The 25,233-nt window shown below is 37.7% G+C and overlaps 1 protein-coding gene across 16 annotated transcripts in view; it reads left to right on the forward strand.

The window, feature by feature from the left end:
- The window catches only part of Dlg2 (discs large MAGUK scaffold protein 2), a 917,250-nt gene extending 895,479 nt beyond the window's left edge, over positions 1 to 21,771 (forward strand). For all 16 annotated transcript variants that reach the window (XM_048787977.1, XM_048787981.1, XM_048787974.1 and 13 more), the window contains 5 exons: positions 203 to 304; positions 2,620 to 2,792; positions 10,333 to 10,442; positions 15,205 to 15,296; positions 17,076 to 21,771. In XM_048787977.1, the coding sequence (XP_048643934.1) occupies positions 203 to 304; positions 2,620 to 2,792; positions 10,333 to 10,442; positions 15,205 to 15,296; positions 17,076 to 17,182 (584 nt within the window). In that variant the 3' untranslated portion in view covers positions 17,183 to 21,771. The remainder of the gene's footprint in view (positions 1 to 202; positions 305 to 2,619; positions 2,793 to 10,332; positions 10,443 to 15,204; positions 15,297 to 17,075) is intronic.
- Positions 21,772 to 25,233: the final 3,462 nt, after the last annotated feature.

Genomic DNA, 25,233 nt, shown 5'->3' on the forward strand with positions numbered 1-25,233 from the left:
CGGTAAGTCCCAGACAGTAGGCACAGTCAACATCCTGAGGAGTAAACATTCATTTCCCTATGTTGGGTAATTGATCCAACGTTATTCCCTTGGCAGTTCTTACTGTTTGGCAGTTTCACTTTAAGAATCACCCTTGCAGGACAATTTTTCAATGATCTCCAAGTCAGTCTCCTTATCTGCATCTTTTTTTCCCTATCTGCAGTAAACTATACCCGGCCAGTGATTATCCTGGGCCCCATGAAGGATCGAATCAATGACGACTTGATATCTGAATTTCCTGATAAATTTGGCTCCTGTGTGCCTCGTAAGTATCATTTCTCTTTTTTACAGGAAAAAGCTTGGATTCTTTATGATACATAATATTATTCTTCCGGTAGTTTCTGGTTTTCCAAATACCACCAGTTACCCATTATCTGAGCACTGTCTTTCAATTCTCTGCCTAACACTTTCCATCTATGCTGCCATGTGCTGTTCTCTATTTGGTAAGTTTATGATAATGTTCTCTCCAAACTGACTGTAGTCCCATAGAAGGTAGGCAGGATCTCTGTAAACCCCTAGCACTTAAAACAGCATAGAATTTATGATAGGCCACAGAATGTTCTTACAGACTGATTAAAATGCCACTATAACATCTTATTCCATAGAATGAGGGAGATCAGAATCAGTCATATATTAAAATCTTCTCAGGATGACCTAGGACAATTTGTTAATCCCAAAATCAAATAGCCTTTCCATGAGTTTTGACAGTACAGGTCTTAGGAGAACAAAAACAAGATGTCTGAGACTTTATTCTATCCTAAAAACCTCTGAAGACTTTAATCTGCTTTGTCATAATTGACAAACATTGGGTATCCTAGCCCCTCTGTAGCTCTGTCAGCTTCAGTCTGCTATAACTTTTCCCCCTACCATCACACTTCGCCACCCACCCCCATGCACAGAGACCTTCTGTGCAGACAAGCTCACTAGCAAAATTGAGCTTACTACATAAGGAAACTCATAAATCTGATCCCAACAAATACTTCTCCCTCATTCTTCAAGTGTCTCTAACATTTCAATAGTGCAAATTTCCCCTAGAGTACTAAAGAATAGCAGGACTCATGTATATTACATGGGCAGAAGAGAGCTAGGATGATTGCTGCATCTCCTGAGCCAGTTCCCAGAGAAGTTCCCAGCCTTGGGAAGAGTTCCTGCCACAGAACATATCCCAATAAAGTCTTCAGATGGAAAAGCTCAAATAAAACCCTCCGTTAATTCCAGCAGCTCCCAGTTGGACCTTCTACTTTTCATTTATTTATTTACTCGAATTAGGTATATGTGACATAGAATGCATTTTGATTCATTGATCTTCCACTTTTTGAGAGAAATAAAACAAAGTTCTTATGCACTTCGTCCACTTCCCCTTCACGTCACACATGCTACTTTTTTCATTAATAGCACAGCGTGCATGTTCATTGTACAAAACTTGAAAAATGCAAAAAATAAACTTAAACAAGAAAGTAAAAAGTACACAGAATGCCCCATAACATCCAGAAATAACATCACGGATATATTATTTCTTCCATTACATATGTTTTTTTCATATGATAGATGGGTTTTTGACATTATTTAAAATTTTATGTAACTATTTTAATGATTAGTATGTCATAATTAATCATTCTTCATTTATGGATACTTTGGGTTTTCTCTATTTTTCATCACTGAATTTATAATTGAACTATAAAAACCATTATTTACAAATTAATATAATTAATATCTTTAGGGTTAAAACTGTATCTGAAGTTTCAATCACTTTTAACATAGATTCTTAGAAAATAACTGAGTAAAACTTTAGATATTTTTAGATATATTTTAACTTTTTTAAGTCATATCGCTATCTATCACTTTCCCCTCTTTCCAAAACATGTAAGTGCAATGGTTAGACTTGCTGACTTTTCGTCCCACCTGTATTTTGATTCTCTTATTACACATATTTTTTAAATCCCTGAACACATTATAACTGTATGACAATGTTTTTCTCCTAGTTACATGACTTTATTTCTTTGCTTATCTCATAATTTTTATTTTGTGTCAGACACTACAGTGGTGTATTGCTGGGAATCAGATTTTGTTATCTTCCTTCATGTAATATATTTGTTCTGGAAAGCAACTGCCAAAACAGTTTGTTCCAGCTGCAACTTGGCTTTAGACTTTGTAAAGATGGGTCTAGAGTAAGTCTAGGGTAGCATTCCAGAATGTGGCCTTTCTGGGGTTTCAATCAAATGCCCAATTCTGGCTGAACTCCAGTGTCTCCTAACCCTGTGTGACCTCTATACTTTCCAAGTGGAAAGGACCCCTAGGTAGAGAGGTGTAGTGAATGTACAGTTTCCCTCATATATTTTTATTCTCTCAAAATTACAGTTCTTCACTGTTAATTGGTGCCTGAAAACAGTTGTTCCATGTTAAGTTTTATAATTTTTTGTGGTAGGAGGTTAAGACTGGTACCTGTTACCATGTCATAGTTCATCATATTACATATATTTATGTATCTATGTGGGGGCATGGTAGAGAAAAATAGGTGGTGGAAAGGAAGCTTATAAAAATAAATGTGCCTTAATTTTTTTTATTTCTTATTTTGTAAAGATACTACAAGGCCGAAGCGTGACTATGAAGTGGATGGGAGAGACTATCACTTTGTCATTTCCAGAGAACAAATGGAGAAAGATATTCAAGAGCACAAATTTATAGAAGCTGGCCAGTACAATGACAATTTATATGGAACCAGTGTGCAGTCTGTGAGATTTGTAGCAGAAAGGGTACGTTTGCCAATCTCCTTATAACTCTCCACAAGAGTATATCTAGGTGGCAAACTGTGTCTTTTTTTTTAATCATTACTCTTTCCTGATTGCAGTTGAAAAACTTTGATTAAATGTTCCTTTTAAGGTTTCCAAGGAGAGAATCACCTTAGAGCAATGTCATTAATCTATATTATAATCTCAATAAAGTATTCTAACTACATGGAAAGGGGAGAGAACAGAGGATCTATAAAGCTAGTTAACAGCTGTAAGTTTATGGGGCCTCAGTTTATTCTTGACTCTCTGAGACCCTAATAAATAAAACCTTTAAGGATAATAAATAAAACCTTTGTTACTTTTGGTTACCTAGTTGTGTCCAAAGGATTTACTTCTCTATTTCTCCTTTTCTCCCTCTCCCCCACCCCCATCTCAAAACTTGCTATCTTCATGTTGGAGGGGGAGATATATCAGAAAAGTTTCAATTTAGAGAAAGTGTCAGTGTTGTCATTCCCTTCTCCCTGACCATTTCAGAAGCAGGGAAAATAGGAGAATGTTTGAGAGAAGAGGATAGGAAGATACTTGAATGGGGCTTTAGAATGTGCCTATACAGAGATGCCATCTCCTATAAACACAAAGAAGCAAAGTCAGAAAATGTTTGTCAGGTTGGTTGGGTTTGATGTGACGCTTTCCACCCCTTTGATGTACTAATAAAAAGTCAAACAAATTTTTCTAAGATGAAAAGATGGCTAAATAGAGGTGGCCAACTTTGTTTTATTTCTCCACAAAGAACAATGAAAGTAACAGATATATAGCTGCATTTCAAGGTGAGCAAAGGAAGGAGAATACTGGAAATCAGCAAGAGAGAGATTGGAACCTTATAAGATTCAGAGACCTGGGACAACAGCATAAAAAGAAAATTACAACACTCTGACAACTGCAACCCCCAGTTCCATAGCCAGGGTACACACAGTCCCTGGCTCCAACTTGGTCCAGCAGCTCTGATGCAAGCTCACTGGGTCCTGCACTGTAGGATATATAGGTATTGTGACATGGAGGGGAATAGAGGGTGCCACCCTCAACAGGAGATCAGGAGGCCTGTTCTCTGAGACCAAGTGCACATCCATCTGTGTGTGGTTTTGTGCAAGTTCCAGGACTGAAAGCAGATTCCCAAATGGTTTCTTCCATCCCTGCCCTCTGTGCAGCATTTAGGCAATTGTTTCTGACAGAGTGAGAAGGGAACACCATGATTCTCACTGCTACCTTGCCCACAGGGACATGTTGAGGGGTTCTTGAGTGACTCTACTACATCAGCTATCTCCTTACCCTTGAACATGCAAGGTGGGGAGGATCAAGAGCAACTTCACCTAGCTACATTCATGTCCCACTCCCACTTGTTCCTGGGCAGGCACTACAGCTGAAGGAGTTCAGGATGTAGAAAAGCCCCAGCTACTGTCCCACCCATTGGCATGCATGGCCAAGTTCCCAGAGGAACTTCACCCAGCTCCAGTTGAGTTCCCACTCCCCAGGCAGCACAGTCACTGAAGCACAAGAACACCAGGGTTCCTGCTGCCATAACACATACACCATTTCCAGTGCTGCCTGCTACTGCATCTGGGTTGACCGCACAGTGCTGTCCAGACTGGCTGAGTGCCACAGAGCAGGTGCTGCATTTCCCACCAGTGCCTCTCCCCAGTTCTCACACCACTGAGTAATTGTAAGAAAAATGTACTGAGCCTTTCACCATGCTGGAGCCACCAGTGCCAAGGGCTCTTGCTAGTAACAGAGTTAACATTAAAAATACCTGAGGAAATTCTTGTGGCATGATGGGAGCCACCACTCCCGTCACAGAAGCAGGCACACAGAGAACACCCCACACCCACTGCTGTCTGCACTACAACTGCCTGAACCACTGGAGTATCTTCATTCTTATGTGGCCTGCAGAAATAATGAATGAGTCTCTCTGACTCCCCCAAGGTACACATTGTGACGAAGTCATTATTTACAGCCAAAGAAGCTACAGGGGGAGTCACTATACTACCCAGCTAGAATTAAAGCCAACATTACCTAACAAAACAACACCCCATGATCCAGCTTCAGGATAAAGCTGCTAAGTAGGTCACTCCATAAAATTAGTAAAGAAATTTGATACAATAGATGCACAAATCTCAACATAAAAAATATATATAAAAGCACAAGGAAATATGACACCTCCAAAAGAACATAATAATTTTCTAGCAACAGATAGCAAAGAAATCAAAATGAGTGAAATGCCTCATAAAGAATTTTAAAGAGTGACTGCAAAATGTTCAATGAGATCAAAGAGAATAGACGAACCATTAAATGAAATTAGGAAGACAACACAGGATATAAATGAGATATGCAGTAAAGAGACATTCTGAAAAATAACTAAATAGAAATCTGGGAAATTAAGAGCTCAACAAATCAAATAAAAAAATACAATTGAAAGCCTCAGAATCAGACTAGATCAAGCAGAAGAAAGAATATCTAAATTTGAAGACAGGTTCCAGTCAGAAAAAAAAAAATTAAAAAGAAGAAGAGTATTACAGACCTACAAGCCTCATTAAATGTACAAACATCTACATTGTGGAGGTTACTCAAAAGTGAAGGTCATAGGAAAAAAATCTAAGATAATAGAAAACCTATTCAATGAAATAATAACAGAAAATTTCCCTAATTTGGAGAAAGATATGAACACTCATATATAGGAGACTTATGGGACCCCAACAGACATGACCAGAAAGTATATTTACCACAGCATATTATGATTATACTATCAAGGGTACAAGACAAAGAAAAATTCTAAAATCTGCAAGACAAAGCATAAAGTTATATTTAAGTTGTATTATACTAACTGTAGATTCCTGTTAGAAATAGAAACTCTGTAGTCCAAGGAGGAATGGAATGACATATTCTAAGTCCTTAAAGAAAATAACTGCCAACCCACCATATCTACTAAGGCTATCCTTCAGAAATGAAGAAGAAATAAATACCTGCCAAGACAAGCAAAAACTCAGGAAATTCATGATGATCAAATTAACTTTACAAAAGATAAGTAAGAGAGTCCTACATCCACAAGTGAAAGAAAGATAACTACCATCATGAAAGCATCTAAAAATTATAAATCCCACTAGAAGAGTTGAAACACAAAAGAGAAGTGAAAAAGAACCCAATACTATCAATAGAATAAACCATCAAACCACAAAGATGAACAAGAGAGGAAGAAAGAATAGAGACTATTCAAAACAACTAGAAGAATTTTTTTAAAAATGATAGGAATAAGTCCTTACCTACCAATGATAACCTTAAATGCAACAAACTAAATTCTCCAATTAAAAGTACAGATTGGTTGAATTAATGTAAAAAAAGAAGAAAAACATGTTGCCTATAAGAAACTGACTTCACAAGTAATGACACACACAGACTGAAAATGGAAGGATAGAAAATAGTACTCCAAGCAATGAAAATCTAAAATGAGCAGGAATAGTTACACATATTTCCAGCAAAATAGACTTAAAGAAAAAACTAAGAAGAGATAAAGAAGGGCACTTCATAATGATTAAGAGATAAATTTATGAAGAAATTATGATTATAAATCTATATGCATCTAATTTCAGAGAACCCAACTTTATAAGACAAACACTATTAAACCTAAACGAAGAGAAAGGATCTAAAACAATAATAGTGAGGGATTCCAACACCCTTCTATTTCCAATGTACATCCAGACAAAACATCAAAGAAACAGAATTAAAGTACACCATAAATCAAAAAGACAAAACATAATTTAAAGAACATTTCTATTCAACAATGTAGAATAGACATTATTTTTATCAGCCTGTTGAAACTTCTCTAGAATCCACCATATATGACACAAAACAAGTCTTAACAGATTCAAGAAAATTTAAATCATACCCTATATCTTTTCTGATTATAATGGAATAAAACTGGAAATCATCTACAAAAGAAATTTTAGAAATTACATAAATATATAGAAACTGAACAACACAGATTTGAACAGTGAGTCATTGAGAAAGGAAGAAAAGAATTTAATTACTCAAAACAAGTAAAAATGGAAATGCAGCATACCAAAACTTGTGGGATGCAACTAAAGTAGTACTAAGTAGGAAGTTCCTAGCAATGAATATCTACATTTTAAAAATATAAACTAAAATTTCAAGTAAGCAACCTAACGCTATATCTCTTAGATATAGGACTTAGAAGAGCAAGAATAAACAAAATCCAAAATTAATAGAAAGAAATAAAAAAGATCAGCGGGGAAATAAATGACACAGAGACTATAAAAAATACAAAAGTTCAATAAAATAGAATTGGTTTTTTGAAAATATAAATAACATTTACAAAATGTTAGCTGAATTAACCTAGGAAAAAAAGAGAGAAGGGCCAAATAAATAAAAGCAGAAATGGAAAAGAAAACATTATAACCAATACCAGAGAAATACAGAAGATCATTAAGGATTATTATGAAAAACCATATGCTAACAAATTAAAAACCCCAGAAGATATGGATAAATTTCTGGATATATGTGGTATATCAAAATTGAACCATGAGCATATAAAATCCTGAATAAATCCAGTAATTATATAGAATTGGTTTAAAGGAAAGCCTTCCCTTATACAAAGGAAAGCCAGGACTTCACCGGCTTCACTGTTAAATTTTACCAAAATTTAAATAACAAATGCCAATTCTTCTTAATCTATTCCATAGACTTGAGAGGGAAACTTTCCACACTCAGATGAGGTCAGAATTACCCTGTTGCAAAAAACAGACAAGGATACAAAAGAAAAAGAAAATTACAATATTCCTGATGAATCATAGTTGCAAAAATTCTCAACAAAAAAACTAGCAAATCAAGTTGAATATGTGGGTGCATGCGGATAGTCTCAGCAACTTGAAAGGCTGAGGCAGGAACAGCCTCTTCAATAAATGGTGCTTGGAAAACTGGATATCCATGTGCAAAATACTGAAACTGTCACCATATACAAAAACAAACTCAAGATAGATAAAGGTTTAAATCTAAGATCTGAAACTTAAACCACTAAAAGTAAGCACTTCAAGACACTGGTAAAGGCAATGATTTTCTGGATAGGCCCTCAAAAGCACAGGAAACCAAAGCAAAAATTGACAAATAGAATTAAATCAAACTAAAACCTACTGCACAGCAAAGGAAACAATCAAGAATGAACAAATAGAGCTGGGGATGTAGCTCAATTGGTAGAGTGCTTGCCTCACATGAACAAGGTCCTAGGTTCAATCCCCAGCATCACAAAAAAGAGTGGAGGAATAACCTACAGAATGGGAGAAAATATCCACCAACTATTCAATGTGACCAGGGTTAATATTTGAAATAAGTAAAAAACTAAAACAAAATGCTCTGATTTGTTTTAAAAAATGGGTATTATGCTTTGGATCTACAAAGTCCCACAAAGGCCCATGTGTTATAGGCTTTGCAGTAATGTTAAATAGAAGTAGGGCTTTGGGGAAATAATTAGATCCCATAGGCTCTCTTCTCTTCAGTGTTTTAATCCACTGATAGTCTCATAATTTGATGGCATTATTGAGAGGTGGTACAAACTGTAGGAGGTGGGACCTAGTTGGTTGACGTAGGTCACTGGGTATATGCCCTGGAAAGGTATATTTGGTCCTGACCCCTTCCCTTGCTTTCTTTCTGCTTCACAGGCACCATAATATAAGCAGGTTTGGCTATCATCAAAGAATAAAATATAACAAATACTGCTGAGAACATGGAGAAAAAGGAACACTAATACATTGTTTAAGTTTTTTGAGGAACCTCCATACTGTTGAGGCAGTAGCTCACTTCTGGTATACATCCAAAGAAAATGAAATCTGCATGACCATGTTTATAGGGGAACCTATTCACAATAGCTAATATACAAAATGAACATAGGTGCCCATCAACAGTTGAACAGATAATGAAAATGTATATATGAAGTATTATTAAGCCATAAGGAAGAATGATCTCCTGTTATTTGCAGCAAAATAGATAGAAGAAGAGGAAAGAGGACAGATACCAAAAGACAAGTACTTCATGTTCTCTCTCTCTCTCTCATGTGGAAGCTAAAAATAAGTTAACCTGAAAGTAAGATACTGATTACTAGGTACAAAGAAGGACATGGGGTTGGTGGAGGGTGGGTAATGGTAGTTTGATTTATTTGATCAGTGCACTATGTAGGCATGTATGGAAATATCACACTAAATTTCTTTAATATGTTTAATTAATTTATGTTAATAAAAGGGAAATATACAAAAAAGATGAGTCTATTTTCCTCTCTGAAAAGGGTAGGTTCTATCAGCATTATATGGATACTGGTTCTCATCAGTGTCTAGAAAATTGCAACTGTTTTCCTCTTTGAACTTGTAGATACCACCTTTAACTTAAAATGTGCTGTTCAGTGAGTAATCAAACAGCATTTATACCTTTTATATTACTGTTGCACTTCACAAATAGCAAAATTGGAATTTATTGCTTACGTAATAAAGTCCAGTGAATACCTGAACTCTGTTTATTTTCACATGGATATTGTAAATTGTTTTTATCTCCTATTATTGATCTAGGACTGTCCCAATTTTTATAACATGATTTTTTTCTCTGCTTGTATAAAGTTCTTCTAGCCTTGGGGTAATAAGGCCATTTCTTCCTAGGAGGTAGAATATTAAATGGCAAATTTACATCTACTTTTCCAGAAATACTTTATAAAGCAGTTCCTTGCTCAGAGTACTCATTACAGTGAAATCCATGTTAAATGAGGTGTGCTATAATGTCATCAGGTTTTTGTTAACAAACTAGAAATTTTTATACCCTCTGTTAGATTCTCTTTCATCATTTAACCATATAACTTTTAAGGTAACTTTTTTGTCGGTTCTCTCTAAACTGAACATATTAAGGACTGGATACATGTAAGCATTTAGCAAATGTTTAGGGAATTGTTCTAAATTCAAGTGATTACCATTCTTCCAAATTTGACATTGGTCAGGGTATGACAATGAAGTGTCTATTCCAATCAATGATTCTATCAGTACTTAAGGCTTGAGTTTGAGTCCTCCTAGCACTGAACTTTTTGGCAAGTTGAAAGTTCTGTCTTCATCTTCTCTTCCGTAAAATAGAGTTGCTATCTCATAGATGAGGATTTCTTGATAATTTTTTTCAGGGATGTTTTATAAGCTTCATGGGAATGGACTTAATTACCTAACATATTATTGCACATCTTCTTTGTGCAGTGCATTCTGTATTTGTGGAAGAAAATAAAGTTCACTGAGAATACATGTAAAATATCTAGTTCAGTGGTGGACACTTAGTAAAGGGGTTAATGAATATTAATTATCACAAGCATTCAGTGGTTACCCTATATATCAACTTTCATGTACTCTTTCTAGCAATATTTTTTCTTTTTTTACCTATTGCATCCCATACCTTCTTCTAAAACACACATGCATTATTTTCATTTTGTTGGATTATGACCACTTTTTCAGAATTCACTCCTTATTTTTCTTCTTTCTACCAGGGCAAACACTGTATCCTTGACGTATCAGGAAATGCTATCAAGCGATTACAAGTTGCCCAGCTCTATCCTATTGCCATCTTCATAAAGCCCAAGTCTCTGGAACCTCTAATGTAAGTAGAGGGCTCTGGGGTACCTCATGCAACTAACTCCCTGTTCTGTATTGCACAGCAAACTGTTAATACCTCTTTTTCACAAATAATTACAAATGGGAAATGCCATTTTGCTATTTTTTAAGGATTTTGTTTGGTTAGTTTTCAAAATGATAGGAGAGGGTCATCTTTGAGCTGCCTCTTACTTCTGAGTGCAGATTCATAAGTAAATCTTTTTAAATGTCTGCATTTTTTGTAGAGGGAGCAGGCAACATTTAGACTTTTTCCATTGGTGTTTTACATTGTCTTATAAAAGAATTCTGATGTTAGAAACTTCATATGCATAGACAAGTTTTCTTAGTGACATGACAGTAAAGGTCTATAACTTAACCAGATAATGTATGATTCAATTTTTTTCCAAAATGTGTATAAAATTCCTTCCTTCAAAAACTAGTAATCAGATTGGGCAATATTTATGCTGTAACTATAAAATCACCATAGGCAACTCCCATACAGAAGTGAAGCTTTTTGGAGGTAATGATGTCAGAGCAAAGAGAACACAGCAGGGCCTTGAACGCTGGTCAGGCTGAATTTGGTTCTTTGCTTTGTCAGTGGCCAGTTATATAACCTTGGGAAAATTACTGTATCTCCCTAAGATTTAATCTTCATCTTTAAACTAGACTTTAATAAATACCTGATAGGACTAGTGTAAAGGTTAAGCCACAAGGTCATGAATTTAAAGCTCTGTGTACAGTCTTTGGTATATACTAAGTGCTCAATAAATTTAGTAGTTATTATCAAAGATAGAAAGTTGCTGTATTATGAAAGATTAATGTAATTTTATCATAAAATGTATAAAGTATCTTTTGTAAGAATGCAAGAGATAATTCCGGTTTGTCTGTTACAAGATCTTTTGCTCAAACACTGCCTCTATTTGGGCCTCAAGAGGGTGTTGAACCACAGGGTATATACTTGAAAACAATGTTCATGGAAAAACTGAAGACACGGAAATTATTTAATCCCAGAGGTGAAAGCAGTTATTTGCCAATGATATCAGCTAACTGTTCTGGTCTTCTCTGAGGATGAAGAGCCAAAGCACACTGCAGTAGCTAAAATGGCAAATATAAGTTAGATATATACTTGGCCTCTGGAGAAATTGCCAGGAATGCATCTGAAAAGCAGAATATAGACACATGAATAAAAGATAGACAAAGGGTTTTTACCAGGATTCGGAAATAAAATTGTGAGGTCATTGTCAGCGACGGCCAGCCCCTTGAATTTAGGTATTAAATTATGCTGAAGAACTTTAACTATAGTTGGTACTTGGAAAGGTATGTATTAAAGATTGAACAGTGGTTCTTAATATTATTTCCCTAATAACATGTGTCAAATTTCCCCTTTAGCAGGATACTGTGTTGGGCATTGCAGAGTTAAGCAACCACAGATTTCATAATCTGTAAAGAGCCTCACAAATATTTTAAGTAACACTAAAGTTAATAAGAAGAGTAGAAAAATGGCCCTCACCTCTTGAGAAAAACAACTTAAAGTTCTATTTCAGAAAAGAAAAATAAGTCTTCTCATAAACACACAATGAGATAAATGGCTTCCTAGGGAAGGAGGCCTGAGGGAGCAACAGCAGTGGCACATTGGGTTCAGCGCGATGCTGGGAGTGAGTCCCATCTGGTGCTGGGTAGGACTACTTCCTTCCACAACTATCAGATGACTTATTTAGTTTTGCCTTAGGGCACTGTCACAGCCACTTATCACCAGGGAAAATTAAACATACTGAGGGCTGGATTCCACAATGAGGACAGTGAATCTGACATAATGTGCTGCAGCCATATTCATAGGAATGAGTGCAGTGGTGATGCTGGTCAGACCAATGTGATCTCATTACTCAATGCTGAATGTTTACGGTTCACTCTTTTCTGAGGCTTTTACTTCAGGAGCAAAGCTAGCATGAATTGCCCATTGCCCAGAAAGGAGTGAGTGCCAGGTCAGCCAGAACAAAAACATGGCAGCTGTCACATTTAGGCATTGATACATCATCACACACATTATTTCTCAAGTGCATCATCCGCATCAAACCACAGAACTTATTAGCACATACATAGCTGACTTCAGCAGAGATAAAATCAAGGGCATGTATGAAAGAGATGTTCTTTTTATATCATACTGCCATAATTTGTGCCCCTACCACAAAGCAATGAGATGCTTTCCCAGGTCTTATCAATCACCCTGCCACCTCCAATCTCTTATTCCTGTCTTGCCCCCATGATGTCCTGTGTTTACTTCTGCCTATATCTATGCCATAATTATGTTTACCGGTCACCATTTATTCATTCATTCACTTATCCATTCAACAAATAAGTACTGAATCAGGGTTGATTCCACATGCTAACGAACAAAGAACTTGCAGTTTAGACAGAGACAAAATTAATTCATATATTAGAGGACAGTGATATAAATTAAGCTATTACCTAAATAAATTCAAATCAGATTCAGAAAGAAAGAAAAAAAAAAGAAAAGACTACCACAGACCAAGCAAGTTAAAGAAGATCCAGAGCTACAAGACTTGTTTACTGGGAAAAAGCATACCCCATTTGAATCAAATGTATGATATATGATATGTCAAGATCATTGTAATGTTTTGAGCAACCAATAAAAAAATAAAATAAAATCAGAGTTGAGAACCCTCAAAAAAAAAAAAAAAAAGAAAAAGAAAAATCACCTTCTTTCTCTAAAGAGTATCCCTTGGTTTAGTCCAACATCTTCTGCACTCCAGAGTGACATATCCAGCTTCTGGAGTACAGACATTTTGGAACAAAATAAGTTTACTTCAGCAACAAGAATTCAGGAAATTTCTGCTTTACATTTCAGCCTTCAGATATGTCTAAAACCATATTAATATCTAACTTCAGGGTTTTTTTATTTTACACATCGGCCTCTTTTGAAAGATATCAAGTCTGTTTGAGATGTAAAGTCTGTTTGACTATAATTTAAAAAAATAAAGCTTAAGTTCTTACTGCAAATTGTTCTTTATTAAATGCACAACCTTGGAGGAGTGCCAGGACTGCTTCAAGTCTTCTTAGCTCATACTACAGAAAGGATTCACTAAGACCAGGAGTTCTAGACCTGGCTCTCTGTCTTCCTAAGTGGCTTGCAAGGCAGTGATGCTTTCAAAAATTGTACACGCATCTGGGGAAATGGCTTTGCATTTGACTGGACTTTTTAATGCCTGGAGGACATTCTAAGAAAAGCTACCACTGATTAGGAATCAGCGAATTAGATTTTAGAGAAAAGTAGAGAATCTCCCACTTCTAACCTTGACTTGTCCTTGAGACTATATTAGGTTTAATAGTCTTACAATTATTAAGCAACATTTGCATACAGTTAATGATAAGTCCGTTGTTGGCAAACAGAAAGAAAAAGATAGGTAATCCTAGGCATAATTCCTTTATAGCCCATTCTGCCAGAACGGAAATAAAATAGGCCTCAAAGTTTCTTCTCATTATTTTGTTTGAAAAATATTTTAATTGGCACATAGTAATTGTACATATTTATGGTGCAATATTTCAACACATGAAGACGATGTGCAATGATCAGATTAGGGTAATAGGCATATCTATCACCACACACATCATTTCTTTGTGTTAATAATGTGAAACATTTAAAATCCTCTCTGCTATTTTAAAATAGTCAATTAATTGTTATCAACCACATTTATCCTACTGTGCTACAGAACACTAGAAGTTATTCCTTATATCCAACTGTACCTTGTACCCATTAATCATACTACAGATTCTATTATACCAAGTTCCTCTATCCTATCCTCTATTTGACTAAATTACTTGATTATAATCTATTTGAAAATATTTTGGTCCTAGGACTTTTGACTTGTTCCCTTCTGTGTCTATTTCAATTTATAAAAACAGGACATTCAGGGCTCTTATTGCTATAGACATAACTTGACATTTGCAGAAATTGAGTAGTGAGAGCTGCAGACACCCTTTTGCCCTGAGAGATACAGATACCTATGGGGTCTTCCCTATTTTCTATAATTCTTTGGAAGTACCATGTTTCTCACTCCACATTTTCGAATGAACAGCAGCCCTTAAGGGGGATGTAGAAGGCAAGAAATCAAAGCCTTTTGGAAAGTCGGGACCCAAGAACAATCAAATTGATTTCTCTCAGTGGTGAGGAGGGCCAGAGGCAAAAACACATTTTTCTGCCCTCCACCTCTCCCAACTCTGACCACCCTTGAAAAAGTTCCTTTCATTCTATGTCCCACATTTTAGAAAGACTGAGGTATACTGGAGCGAAGGCCAACAAAGTGTGACCAGGGAAGTTTGGGTTTAAAAATCATATCCAATGAGGGTCTAGATGAAGTAGGACAGTATACTCTGAAGGAAGATGAGGAAGCCTCAAGAGACCAATGAGCACTTTATTTAAATCCTCTAAAACTGGACAAGGAGAAAATTTAACCCCAGGATAGAGGACTTCAGGATACAGAAGAGCAACCAGTGACCGCAAAGCCTTCTACCTCAGGACTCCACTTCAGTCTTTTGCAGGGCCAAAAGACTTCCCTCCAGAGAGTGGATCCTTGGCCAGGAGCCCTTGTGGCTGAAATGAGTCCAGCAAAGAGGAGTGTCAGAGGAAGTCTAGGAAGCTACTGCTAAGATTGAACTATGCTTTCTGTAGGCTTCTTTCTTGCCATACATTTTAATTTTTGGAAACTTGGTTTATTCTCTTTGTGTCCTAATTTCAAACCCTCATTTACCAGGGAGATGAATAAGCGTCTGACAGAGGAGCAAGCCAAGAAAACCTATGATCGAGCAATTAAGCTAGAACAAGAATTTGGAGAATATTTTACAGGTAAGTTCCCCTCATCCTGGTACTATGAGGAAGGAGATAAATTGTCTGACATTTTGCATAGAGAGGGTTCCAGGCCTGGTGAACCTGGGCCCTAAAACCATCCTGTTGAGCATCTCTAATAACTAATTTATACATAGAAAGGCACTCTTTGCTTCACCCATTTGATTCAGGATTCTGGGTTCTCCCTCCTCTGAGATCACCAGCAGCCAGCTCCAAGCTTCCCCCCGGCCCTAACCAAAACCTTGAGTGGCAGATGCCCCTGAACTATCTCCTCCTATTAAGGAGACTTGAGGCATTGATACCTCATTAAACTATCTTCCTAATGGCATCTGAAATTTGGGGGAAAAAAACTCTTGGGACAAAACTGGGCAGGGGCCAAACTGGGCAGTGTCCAAAGCAGTCATTCTTGAGAAGCAGTCTCAGAGTCCTTCATTCTCTGCCCTCATGACCTGTGGCTCTGTCTCCCCATCAGCAGCACTTGAACAACATGCTCAAAACCCTGCCCTGTGTTTTAGCTAATTCTGTGTCAAGTCTCAGTGCAAAACTTTTTTTCTTCTTCTTAATTATTTCTTTGGAAACATGGAGTTTGGGAATAGAGGAAGAATTTCTTCTTCTGGATATCCTTAGTTCTCTATTCTTATGTACTTTCATGAAACACTGATTAAACCCAGACAGTAATCAAACTGCAATTGGCCTAACAAGTAATTCTCAGCGGTTTAAAAACAAGAATTTTCCTCCTCAATTACATGGTATGGGATTAGATGTTTTATTTTATTTTATTTTTTTGTCTTATTCAGAATGTGGAAAGTGCCAGTGGCACAGCAGTTTGCAAATATTTTTGATTGCATAATATTAAGTAAAGTTTCTGTCAGTAACTAAACTGTAAGTCATGTTTCTTCCTGAAAGAACATCCAAATAGGGAAATCAAGTCAAGCAATGTACATTCTGATCATTGGTTTATATTCAGGAATAAAATATTGTAATTACTAAGTTCTGAGGGTTGTTTTTGAAGACTGAAGTCATATTTCAGTACCAATTTATATTTAAGCCCCAGTGTCATATGGATAGTTCAGATGTTTTGGAGATCTAAATAGAAAATAGTTTTTGTTCAAAGGACATAATAAAATGTGCTTAAAACTGCTCAGAGTGACTTGATGTTTTAGGTAATTCATAGTTTTAGCAGTATATGTTTCCTCTTGTGTGTTTCTTGTAAATAGTGGCCTTAACTGGTAAACATCTCATTTTATCAGATTAATCAGAGAATAAATGGGGTTTCCTGTTAAGTATTTTGAGGGCCAGAGAAGTTAACTACAGTTCCTCCCATACCCTTATTATTTCCTCTGTGTCTAAAATGCCTGGATTTCTGTCTCTGCCAAAGTAAGTAAAATAGAGAGACTCTAAGGCCAGCAGCTCTCCTTGCTAAACAGGGAGCTCTCAATCTGAAAATTGATCAATGTCTCAATTCAGTGGCTAGCTCAGAGTAGGCATCCATAAAATATCTGTTAAATAAATGAATGATTCACTGTCCAGACCTACAAACAGAGATGCTGCCGGTGCAAAAACTCTGATGCATTGAATACATGCATTGAAAGCATTTTATAAATCATTAATGGACCCTGCTTATGTTAATCTTCTGCTTTGTCTTACTTGTGAAAAGTGACCTTTAAGCTTCCTGCTGACTTGTCTGTCACTGATATGAGTTTCTGTTGTTTAAGTAATGATTGGTCTTCACCACCAGGGGCTGATTTCTAACTTTGGGCATGTTTACTTTTGTTACAGCTATTGTCCAAGGAGACACCTTAGAAGATATATATAACCAATGCAAGCTTGTAATTGAAGAGCAATCTGGGCCTTTCATCTGGATTCCCTCAAAGGAAAAGTTATAAATTAGCTACTGCGCCTCTGATGACAGAAGAGCATTTAGAAGAACAAAATATATATAATATACTACTTGGAGGCTTTTATGTTTTTGTTGCATTTATGTTTTTGCAGTCAATGTGAATTCTTATGAATGTACAACACAAACTGTGTGAAGCCATGAAGGAAACGGAGGGGCCAAAGGGTGGGACAGAAAGGACACTGCAGAATGCAGGAAGGCTTTGGTTTGCTCAAAGTACCAGGTGTAGGGATGAACCTCTGACAGGCTTTCTGCCCAAGAGATGGGCAGCCTCCTCACCCCAGCAGATGTCCAGAGCTGATTTAGCTGCTGAGCTCTCTGTGTTTTTTTGCTTTAAAGAAAAGTTGCCAGCACTTGAACCTCACCAATCTTCCCATTTCCCACATCTGTAATTGGTATTCTTCGAGTTTTATAACTATGCACATCCTTTGATTTTTTAACAAGCAAAGGAAATAAAGAAGGAATAAAAGAAAGGAGTCCCTCTGGAGACGACATACTATCAGGGAAGGATAATTGTATAGTTTTCTTGACTGGCATCTGCAAAGACAAGCATTTCATAAAATTCACAAGTGTATGGAGGACTAACCTTATGAGAGGAGGGGATTCCACCTGGGATTAGCTTTATGATTGTTGATTGTCTATTTTGCCATTTATAAACTGAAAGAAGGCACTACAGATGAGAATAATTTATACAATAAAATATATTAAATGTATAGAAACGAATTTCTATAGGTTAAAAAAGTTTTGTGAAATATTTTGTAAAGACTAATTAATTGAAAGACTAAATGTATGCATTATCAGCAGATGATCAAATTCAAGAACTGGAAGTTGCACTCTCCCTTTTGTTGCCAATGATCCATTAAGAGCATCTGAGTTCCTTCCAAGTCTGACTTCTCCCTCACTTACCTCCCATGATCTCCCTTGCACACTAGTGATACACTCTTATGGAGCACATCCCTTAATGAGTTGCCCTTATGGATATTTTTAGAAGATATTTGGTTAATATACTTTTTAACTGATGGCTTTTCAGAGGAAAAACTCAAGCAAATGATCTAAAGGGAATTCTTGCTTTTCTCTAGTTAAATAACCTGGGCCCACCATGCAAATAGTTGAATAACTTTGTTCCTAGTTACTTGCTTACTTGGTTACTTAAAGGACCATTTAATATTCTGGCCAGCCATGAGTAATTAGAATTATTCTTTTTGTTGTTGTTGTTGCACAGAGTAATTTAGAGTTTTGTAACAGCCAGAGTTGGTGTTAGAACCATGGGGAGATCTGTCCCAATATGCACTATTTCTTTGAGGAAGAGAGAAGTAAGTGTCTGGTTGGAGGGGTGAGGGGTTCAGGCTTTTTTGTTTCAGTATATAGGACAAAGAGAACCACAAGGAAAGACAATTATGACTTTGAGCTCAACCAATTGAACTGCCTTCCTTGGGGATGCACCTGGACCAAGTTTATTTTTTAATAATTATAATGATGATTTTAAAAAAGAAACCTCCCAAAGCCTATAAACTGAAACAGAAGAGTTTGTTTCCCACTTTAGAGCTGATGGTGACATCAGCGTTGGTTTTGCCTAAGGTATTTAGAGAGAGACTTTTCAGTGATATTAATAACCACTCAACTCTGGGTTCTGTGCATGCCCAGATTAAGCCCCATCGCCTTATTTCTGGGGTACATCAAGACCTGGCAGGGATTCTGCCACACTGTGCAGCAAACCAGCATGTAGGCTGGGGTGGGAGAGCAAAAGATAGAGTCATCAGAGTGATGGGGCTTCTTCACAGTAAGAACACTGGAGCTCAAAAATGAGAGTCTCTTTCCAAAAACAAGGGTTGTTCATCTACACTAAATGCCATTGTCTGCCAGGCTGCAGTCACCAAAACAAACACAAAAATGCAAAATTTTGCATCTACCTATAGAGGCTGCCTTTGCCAATGGAAGGGCTAGCAATGCATTTTCCCTCTGTTGAAAGTTAAATTTCCAGAGACATCCTTAGAGTGCTCAAAATGTTAAAGATGTGTTCATATCTGCAACTCTCCAGTTTCAGGTCAAGGCCAATTTTCATCATTATTGCTCCCAAAAGTTTTCTGCCACCAGAATGCCATTCCTGATCCCAGCTCTATTTTTAGGCCACCATGATAACTTCTTTGGTTTCTCAACTGAGCATGCAACCATTTATTTAGAGGACTGTCATTAATGAGTAGATGTTTTCTTGGGTCGTGTGATGTGCTTTCCATTTAATAGTATTGCTGTGGCTGAGTACAATCAAATTGAACCACCAACCCTTGGTTTTGTAGTAATATATTTATTTTCCTAGTGTAGATGCTTCCAGATTAGAATTGGCATTTGCACTGATTTTTTATGTAGATTTATATAAATATAGATATACATATATATTTGCTTGAAAAAATCACCAAGCGAATTGGTGAGAGGGTCTTTTCCTATAGAATTTACACCTCCATTTGTTGTGTTGTCTTGCGCTTCCCAATGTTGAGGTCTCTATGGCTCCAATGAACTGGTGTATTTTGCAACAAATCTAATGACTTGAATGGAAATGAAATGAAAGGTACCCAGATTACATCTGGTGCAAATGCACTTGGAGCCTGGGGCCAGACTGGTGCTAACATTGCAAACTTTGTCCGGAGCTCTCTCCAATCTGAAGGCTTGCTGGGGGCGCAATGTCACCTTCATATGCTGGGCCCTTTCAGAAAAGTGCCAGATCGTGTCACTGGTGCTATTTTTCATGCTCTGGTACAATGTGTAGCACCACGGGGGTCTCAGCTCTACCAAAATCAAAATCCCATTTGTCGGCCAATTGCTGGGGCATTTGGTTTTTTTGCTTTCCTCCTGCAGGATTTCTTGGCTATTTATTTTCAGACCTTTCTCCCAGCCCCAAATTCTTGGATTGGCTCTATCTGCTTAGCAAGCCCATCTTTACAAAGCTGCACTCGGGTGCCTCTGTGAGCTGTCTTAGATCCTACTGCCAGCCCTTCTGGACGCTGAGCCAAGGGAAAGCTTTCTGCATCTCTGGTTCTTGCTTTTTACTTTCCCTTTCCTCATTCTTTCCCAGTGCTCACCTCTTCCTATCTCATCCCATCCCTCTTTGTTTTTTCCTGGCTTCTTGAAGCCACTGATCTTGTCCTATAACCCTCCTTCACTCCCTCCCTGTTCTTTGTCCACCTCTCCTTTAGTCTCTCTCAATGCCCTTTTTATACCTTTCCTGTCCTCTCCTCTCATCACATCTCTGATCAACTCTTCTCCTACACCCTCTTCCTTAATTTTTCTGTCCTATAAAGGGCTTATGGCTGCTTCAGACAGCAAGTCCATACACTGGACTAATGACACATATACTTGGGGTCACCATTTTTCCTACTCAGCCCAGAAAGCAAAGCTGAGTGTGAGGCCCTGACCTGGAGCCAACTCCAGCGTGCCTCCCAGAGCCAGCCTGCACCGCTGCCCTGGCAGCGATGATGCATGTGCTGTGGGCCCTGCCAGCGCCTGGGTACCTCTGCCTGAACCCTAGTCCTACACGAGCTCACTCCCAAGACCACCCCGAGTCTCTGAGGACACTTCCTTTCAGTAAAGGCAGACTCTGGCCCCAACAATTATTCTGACAGCAAACCTCTTCCTTCTCATTGAAGCCATGTCATCGCCTTGGTTTGGAGAGAGATGATTTTTTCCTCCTACTTTCTTTTTCCCATTTTCATGTGAAGCGCCCTCTGCTTTTCAGCTGGTGATTGCTCCGGTGAGATTGAATGGACTTGCTGGTAAAATGACAACTTTTTCTTTCCTGTCTTGGTCCTGCCTAAAATTCCTACAAAAAAAAAAATTAAGCCAAGGACTCAGGCTAGTTCTTAAATTTATCATACGAATTTGTCACTTCTAGGGAAAAAAAAAAAAGGATCAACTCCCTTAAAGCATGTGGAGTAGCTCCTGTGACAACCAATTTTCCAGGAGACTCCCTACAGAACTCTGTGGATATACCTTTTACTTATGTGTATGTATGGTCTATGTGATATGCATATCATGTATACACATATTACATTAGGTATGAATGAATGTGGTTGGAAACTCACACACACACTCCAGTCTGTAAATATCCTTCCTCACTGAAACCTGTGCTTTGGAAATCATTTCTTGTACAGCTGTGCAGTTTCTTGTAGCAGCTGAGGACAAGCTAAGACAGGAGGACAGTTTAGACAAAATGAGCTAAAAGAGTAGAGTACAGTATCTCCCTAGCAATTCCTGAGAACAGACAAACCAAGTGGGAAGGTTGACTCCCAATGGATGGCAAACTTTTCTTCTCTCCCTTTTGAATTTGTGTTTTCTAAGTGTGTCTTAACTTTTGAGTGCACCAGGTTGTACCTGTTAGATCCTTTGAATATGACAATTTTGTGCTTCTCTCTGACAGGATGTTTCTCCACTGAGCTGTAGTACAGGAGGGGAGGGAGGGGGGATTACTCCTTGCCTGGGCTGGAGTTTACAGAGACACTGCACAGCTTACACTCCTGTTAAGTGTAAATATTCAACACTTCCATTCCATTTGTGTAAAAAATAAAGCACACACGATTATAAAATCAAGATGTATATTTCATACTCAGTGTGTCCGTGGATATTTATTGCGTTTCCCGTGTCAGTGGTGGCCCCGTTGTAAAAATGCTTGATAGTGTTTATAAACATGTCATGGTTTTATTATAAGATATAAATATTAAAACATTTTATACTTTATAGAAAATTATATTCTCCCAAAGCATAATTTGTCTTATTTCATAAAGAATAGAATCATCTTTATTTTTATCAAATTTGTCTAATTTCAGAGCTAAAGTGCACTTAGGGTAGGTTTGCTCTGAGAAACATGGGCAGTGCAAATAGGAATTGACACAGTGCTTTTGTATATTTTTAAATATTTGCCTGCTTGTAGTCAGGATTTTTTGCCAAAAATGAATGGTATTTTAAAAGATAGGCTTTTAAAGGCACATCTTTTGGGGTGAAAGAATTTCCCAATGACAGAATTCCAGAAAATATTAAGAATAAAGAAAAAAATATATTTTTACCTGATACTTATGATACAAAGAGTGGCACAATTTGGGGATGCAGTGTCATTAATCTATACACATTGGGGCCACAAAACATACTAGCTCCAAAGATCTGAACATATTTTTAAAAATGTCAAATTTGGGAATCTGGATCTTCCAGATTCCTAAATTTTTCTCAGGTTAAACATGCTATCTTGTACTGACATTTAGCCAACATAGGTCTGATAGCTGGAGAACCAAAGCGAATTCCTCCCATGCAAGGGGTGAAATGTCATCAAAAATCAAACCTGCCACTCAGGAAGCCAGAATGGTTGGTCATGCCATCCCAGCCATCACTGAGAGCTATTGGCCTGACGACTGATGCCAGTCCTGGTACTTGGTGGTAAAGACCCTCAGTTTAAGATACTGACCGAAGCTGCAAGACCAATGCAGACCTCAGGTTTCAACGATTATAAAATTTTTAGCACTTGCAATATCACCTTGTTTAATATTAATGGTGACACTACAAAAAAAAAAAAAGCCATATTCACTTCAATAGCATGTGTTTATTCAGAAGGAAAGAAAACTTTAGAAGAGCATTTGACTTTTCCTTGTGTCCTATTTCATTTCTATGTAACTATTTTTAAACCTGATGATTCTAGAAGTCTCAGAAGCTAGAAGTGACCTATACATCTCCAACCTAAAAGGGCCCAGCTATGAAGCTTTCTCTGTGGAGACACTGTGAGACCAAATATTTAGCAACAGAACTTAAAAGCCCCACCATGGCACAAAGCTAAGGGACATTTGTAGAGGGAGCCAACACGAGCTTTCTTTACACAACCACGCCTGGCGTCTTGCAGGTTGTCTAGGGAGAATGTTTTCTATGGACCAGGACTGCTGGGCCTCATAGCCCCAATTTTTGTTTTCTGTGACTCAACTGTCTCATGGGGACACCTCAAAAGGCAACACCACTGTCATCAAACTGGTTCCTTTCTCTTCTAGTATTATGGCCAAAGTGTCAAGTCCAGATCTTGTTCCTTATTTCCCTTAGCTCAAATGGGACAAAGCTGAAACAGTTGTCAAACTTTGCTAAAGGGAATTAAAAGATAATCTCATTTACGATATGAGCTTAGAGCCCAGTTCCTGGGTGGCTGCCATGAGACAAAGGTGATCTTTCTCCCACCACCAGGGGTCCCTCCAATGCGGCTAGAGCAGATGTTAAACCTTCAGTTTCCACAACTGACTCAGCAGCTGATATACCCACAGTGTATCAGCTGTGGGTTGAGGGACCCTGCTGACTCCATCCTCTTTGTTCCCATATAGTAAAATACCCATTGAGGTGATTCGTGATGATTGATCTGATGGCTCTTTCACTGTAGACTTCAAAGGACAAATGATTTTCAGCATGCTTCACAACTGAAAACTGACACATCAGTAAGACACCACTGGTCAAATTTTCAAAGCCAAAAACTTAGGCCCTAAAGGAACTGGACACTTCTAAAGGAAATGCAAATGGCCAAGAACCATATGAAATGTTCAACATCCTTAGCCATCACGGAAATGCAAATCAAAACTACATTGAGATTCTGTCTCACTCCAGTTAGAATGGTAATTATCAGGAATACAAATAACCATAAGTGCTTATGAGGATATGGGACAGGGTAGGGGAAAATAACTCTTATGCACTATTGGAGGGAGTGTAAATTAGTACAGCCACTTTGGAAATCAGTGTGGAGGTTCAAAAAACTAAAAATTAACAAATGATCCAATTATACACCTCCTTGATCTACCAAAAGAATTAAAATCAGCATACTTTAGAGATACGTGCTGTTTTAGTGAGCTTTTTCACTGCTGTGACTAAAAGACCTGACCAGAACAAATGCAGAGGAGGAAAAGTTGTTTGGGGGCTCAGTTTTAGAGGTCTCAGTCCACAGACAGCTGGCTCCATTCCTCTGGGCTCAGGGTGAGGCTAAAGATCATGGTGGAAGAGTGTGGTAGAGGAAAGTGGCTCAGGGTATTACAATCAGGAAGCAGAGAGAGATTCCACTGGCCAGATACAAAATATATACTCTAAAGGCACACCCCCCACCCAATTCCCACCTCCTCTGCCACACCCTACCAGCCTACAGTGCCACTCAATTAATCCCATTAGGAAGTAATTCACTGATTGGGTTAAGGCTCTTATAACCTGATCATTTCATCTCTGAATGTTCTTGCATTGTCTCACACATAAGCTTTTGGGGGACACATCACATCCAAGCCATCACACGCACCAATCTGTAAAATTATGATGTATGGCAAAGAGGGACACAGTTCTCTCCCACTTCCTTTCAAGTCCTGTCTTCCTGGTTCTGGTTCTGGTTCTATCTTGTTTGGATGATTGGTCAGGTAACACCTGTTCTTCAAGTCTTTGAAAGGATGACCTATATGAACATTGCAGTGGAGAAGCTAAACTTACCATGAGATAAAAACACATAAAACAGGCATCATTCTGGCAAAATAAAATGGTCTCTACTTACTTCCCTCTGAAGGGAAAGGGGAAGAAAAGCATTTTCAGGTGGACATTCCAATTTTTAAATTCCTATGACTCAAAAAAGCAAATTACAATCCACAGATCCTTAGTAATGGAGTTAGTCCCTCAGAAAGGACAGATGATTTCTATTCAACAAAAATGTGAAACAAACAAGTTGAAAGGTTGGCTCCTAATTGGATTGTTTGGTTTTCATGAGCCACACCTGTCTTTGATGCCCTTTGAAATCTTCACACAGAAATATTGCATTTCACCATGCTCCTTCATCTGGCAGTTCTGGAATGAATAACCCCTGCATTGAAGAATTCTCTCCCCTCTGGGCTTTCCAAACCAGGTTCTTATAATATTATTTACACTAATTTACTTTCAACCACCACATCTGGCTTCAGTCCTTTTCCCTAACAATCTGTGTTTTGATTACCTGAAATTCTTCCGAGTTTAAAGGAAAGTGTCACGTATTAAACTGGAGTCAAATAACCGACTAAAATTTAAGTTTTT

This window comes from Marmota marmota, unplaced genomic scaffold (genome assembly GCF_001458135.2).
Source record: "Marmota marmota marmota unplaced genomic scaffold, marMar, whole genome shotgun sequence".
NCBI lineage: Eukaryota > Metazoa > Chordata > Mammalia > Rodentia > Sciuridae > Marmota > Marmota marmota.